At 35.5% G+C, this 4,418-nt stretch overlaps 1 protein-coding gene across 1 annotated transcript; it reads left to right on the forward strand.

The window, feature by feature from the left end:
• Window positions 1–3,307: 3,307 nt before the first annotated feature.
• On the forward strand, window positions 3,308–3,691 carry LOC110944398 (pectinesterase inhibitor 9). The gene has a single exon (XM_022186061.1). The coding sequence runs from the start codon at window positions 3,308–3,310 to the stop codon at window positions 3,689–3,691; it is 384 nt and encodes a 127-aa protein (XP_022041753.1).
• Window positions 3,692–4,418: the final 727 nt, after the last annotated feature.

The raw sequence follows: 4,418 nt of genomic DNA on the forward strand, positions 1-4,418 counted from the left end.
AAATGTATGCCGGTGAATTCTTACGTATACCAACGAGCCACGACGTTGCGCTATTGTATCAAGCTCATGAGGAGAGGCATCACCTACCTGGTATGTTGGGTAGTCTGGATTGTACACACTTCGTCTGGAGAATGTGCCCCACAGAATTGCGTGGACAATATATGAGAGGCGATCATCAATACCCGACGGTTATGTTAGAAGCGGTGGCGTCTCAAGATTTGTGGATTTGGCATGCTTTTTGTGGCCCGGCGGGTTCACAAAACGTCATCAACGTGCTGCAACAATCTCCATTATTTCTTACTCAACGAAACGGAACGTCGCCAAATTGTCCATTTCAGGTGAACGACCACTTATACAAACGCGAGTATTATCTTACTGATGGGATCTACCCTAGCTAGTCCGTGTTTGTGAAGTCTTTTCCATATCCTCACATCCCGAATGAAAAAAAGTTCAAGAGGCAACACGAGGCCGCAAGAAAAGATGTGGAACGGGCGTTTGGTGTGTTAAAGGCGAAGTGGGGAATACTAAATCGTCCAATGCGTTCGAAAACGGTGAAAAAGATAAGGTCCATCGTGTATACGTGCCTTATTTTACATAACATGATTATAAAAGACGACGGAAGGGCGACAGCACCGGTACATATTCAAGATCCTCCAGTCGAACCCGTCTTCGATGATACAGCTTATAGCGAGCTCATTGACGAAGAAACGCATTGGAGACTAAAACACGATCTCGTTGAGCATCTCGGAAGTTTAGATCTACCTCACCTTGAAGTGAGTTCCGACGACGAGTAGTTTGTTTTTATGTTTTTCTAGTTTGAATGTAATTTTTATTTTTCTAGTTTGAATGTAATTTTTATTTTTTCTAGTTTGAATGTAATTTTTTTTTAATTTAATGAAATGTCTTTTATTTAATTTTTATTTTTATTAATATTTTTTTAATTTATAAACATGCATAATTTTACAACAAATAAAAAAAAAACACAAGTCCCCTAAGAGAGGAGTGCCGCCATCAAATTGGGGTGTTAGGGAAGTTTAAGAGGGGAGTTGACGTGGCATATGCTGATTGGTGGTGCGTAAGAGAGGGGACTCCTCTCTTAGGGGAGTGCCCCTCTCAACCTAAGGATTATTTCGGAAACTAGGGGTATAAATTAGGGTTTGGTTCATAAGGGTTTGTGGCTAAGAAGCAACTTGGCCAAAAGGAAAGAAAGTGACTTGGACAAACAAAGAATCGTCGAAACCAATCAATGGAATATGAACTAATACATATTAGATTGAAACACTATTCGTAAATGGATCTCCTGCTCAGAACCGATTTATATTTCTAAATAATATTAGTAGAAGGTTATGGGTTCAAACATGTACCTCTAGGCACTCACTAATCTAAATTCCACAACTTACTTATTTGTCAATCTTAGTTTCTTATGTTTATATATCATAATATATATTTTCAATGGTTAAATCTTATAAACGTTATATAAATGTTTGTAATCTCCAATTAATATGTGATATACTTTAACCAAGTTGATAGACAACTGAGACTATCTCCAATGCTAAGGGTGTCCTTAGGCGCCCTTAGCTGTCTAGTCAGCTGCCACATCATATCCTTACAAATCCTTAAAGATCCTTAGAAATCCTTAAAATTCATAGTTTCATCTCCAACCATACAAATATCCTTACATTTTCCACATCATTACCTATTTTTTTTTATTTAAACTTAGTTATCTAAATTATTAAAATATAAATGTATTATAGTTAAATGATTATACAATCAAATTACGTAAATAAATAATATTTAAAATAAAAAGTAAACAATATTTAAGAAAACGTATATATATCTTTTATAGATATATCTTTACTTAAAAATCATAATTAAACTAGATTTAAGGCTTGCTTTGTATCAGAATGGTAAATCAATTATTAATTAATAGCTATAAAATAAATTGCATGATAATGAGCTATTAAGTAAAGCTGTAAACAAATCAATTGGTTAATACTATTGGGAAAAATAAAAGAAAATGGAAAATGGCTCAAAAGTGGCACAAGAACCCAAATAATGAAGTCCTTGCACAAGGATTTTTCTTTTGGATATACCAAAATCAAATGTTCTCCAATGGGTCCTTAAACAAGGATTTATTCCAAGTCATCTTGGATGGGATTATGGATCTCCCATTGAAGATAGTCTGAGTGCAAAAAGTATCCTTGGATTGTTCGGTAACTATTATGTCTACCAATTTAATCACGACAAGTTACTGCAATATATTTATTAATAATATATAAAATAACTTCTACACATACACAAATTTAAGCATGTGTAGCACATTTCTTTAATAAAACTAGATTATTCAAGTTAAGTTAACTTACACCTTCAATGACCAGTACTCCAGCTCATATATATATGATGATTAACTATGTTGAAAAGTCAACTCTTGTTTGTCAAGTACCTTAATCGTAGGATGATGTTTGTCAAGTAATTTCTAAGTCACATTTTTTCAAGACAAGTTTCCTTAAACTTCGTACTCTTTCCTTCAACAAACCCATTCATGGACAAGTTAGATAATATTTCCGCTTATTATACTTATGTTTAACTGAAACTTGCACAAGATGCTAACCGCAGATGATTCTATCGCAACTTATGCTTAGAAAGGTTAAAATAAAAATCGGTCGTAAATTTTTATTTAAATAATTAAAAAAGAATAAATAAAAATGTTCAACCTCAGTAGCAAAATTTATTTTAAAAACTATGTTAGACTTAAAGTAATGTAACAAAAATTAATTTAACTTAAAGAAATAAAATAAAATAAGCGGTGGCAATTGTTTTTGTGAATACAACTTCTGCATTAATGCATTATAATTAATTCAAGCTTCAAAAATTATTGCAGATATCTCCTCCGTAACCAAATATTTTGCATGTGCCATATGAAACATCATTTCTACGTAAAGTAATTTGAAAAAATGCAGGTGACAACTCCCCTATATAACCCCTCTTCATTCCCCTATATAACCCCTCTTCATTCTTTTCATTTTCACAACACAAACAAAAAGTCACAAAAATGGCACACTTTGTTCTCCGTTTGCTGCTTATTTCCGTCGCAATATTCGGTTTTTCCACCATCGTAGAGTCGCGTTCACGCGCAAGAATGTATCTGGAGCTACAATGTCGATCGGCATTATATCCTGATCTATGCGTCAAAACTCTTTTGCCATATGTGCGAAAAATCGGCCTACCAATTAGCCCTCAACTATTAACTCAAGTCTCACTAGCTTCATGTCTATCCAAAGCCCGGTTTACCAAAATATATCTCAACATGGTAGCAAGGAAATTAAACGAAACGACGAATAATGAAAACAATCAAGCAGTCCAAGAATGTCTTCAGCAAATTAATGATGGAGTGAACCAGATTACACAATCATTTAAGGAGTTGCAACAAATAGGAAAAGATGGTGATGAAAATTTTATGTGGCATGTTAGTAATGTACAGACTTGGGTTAGTGCTGCGTTAACGGATGCGACAACTTGCATCGATGGGATGTTGGGGGGTGGGATGGGTAGGAGGGAGCAGGCTATGATCAAAGCGCGGTTCTTGAATGTGAAGCAACTGGCTAGTAATTCTCTCGCGATGTTTAGTCGTTTCACGACTAGATATCGTGCCTCTCGTGGCATCAAGAATCCTAGAAGTGTTGTCATGTAGTGTACATGTTTTTGTGTTTGTGATTTGTGATTTTTATGTAACGGAAGGCTTATTATGTGTTGAGGATAATAAACTAACCCTCATTCTTGTTTCTGCTTCAGAGAATCCAATTCTTCATCAAACACTATTTATTTGTTGCTTCTAATTTAATCAATCCTCCTGGTGGTGGTGTGAACAATCCTAGGATCATTCGGCTAATCATCTACCTTTTTCCAGTCTAACCATCTCTAATAAGATGCCATGTCTGATATAGACAATAGCTTATATGTGATTCATGATGATTTAACCATCCGAATAACCAAAACTTGTCGCCTTTCAATTAGCCTCAAACTCAATAGCCAAAACTACGCCCTATGGGCTCGAATGATTTGAGTCGCAATAGGGGGAAGATCAAAAGCCTTGCTCAACCATTTATCCATAGACCCACCAGAACGTACCATTGACAAATATGAGCAGTGGGAACAAAACGACTTAGTTGTGTTCTCATGACTTATTCAGAATACTGAACCTGTCCTCCGGCCTCCGGGTGCTCTTCTCTGTAGAAGCAAATAAAGGATGGCCTCTCCGTCAGTTTGATGTTAAAAATGTTTTTCTTCATGGAGATTTAAAACAAGAAGTCCACATGAAGAAGCCTCCAGGGTTCACATGAGACCTCAAGGAAACAAAAGTCGGTCATTTAAATAAATCCTTGTATGCTTTGAAGCAGTCTCCTAGGGTTCTCAAAAAA

This window comes from Helianthus annuus, chromosome 6 (genome assembly GCF_002127325.2).
Source record: "Helianthus annuus cultivar XRQ/B chromosome 6, HanXRQr2.0-SUNRISE, whole genome shotgun sequence".
NCBI classification, from domain to species: domain Eukaryota; kingdom Viridiplantae; phylum Streptophyta; class Magnoliopsida; order Asterales; family Asteraceae; genus Helianthus; species Helianthus annuus.

What these genes read in the sequence shown, in the direction of transcription:
- LOC110944398 (XM_022186061.1), top strand. Translation starts at nt 3,308, where the DNA reads ATGGTAGCAAGGAAATTAAACGAAACGACGAATAATGAAAACAATCAA.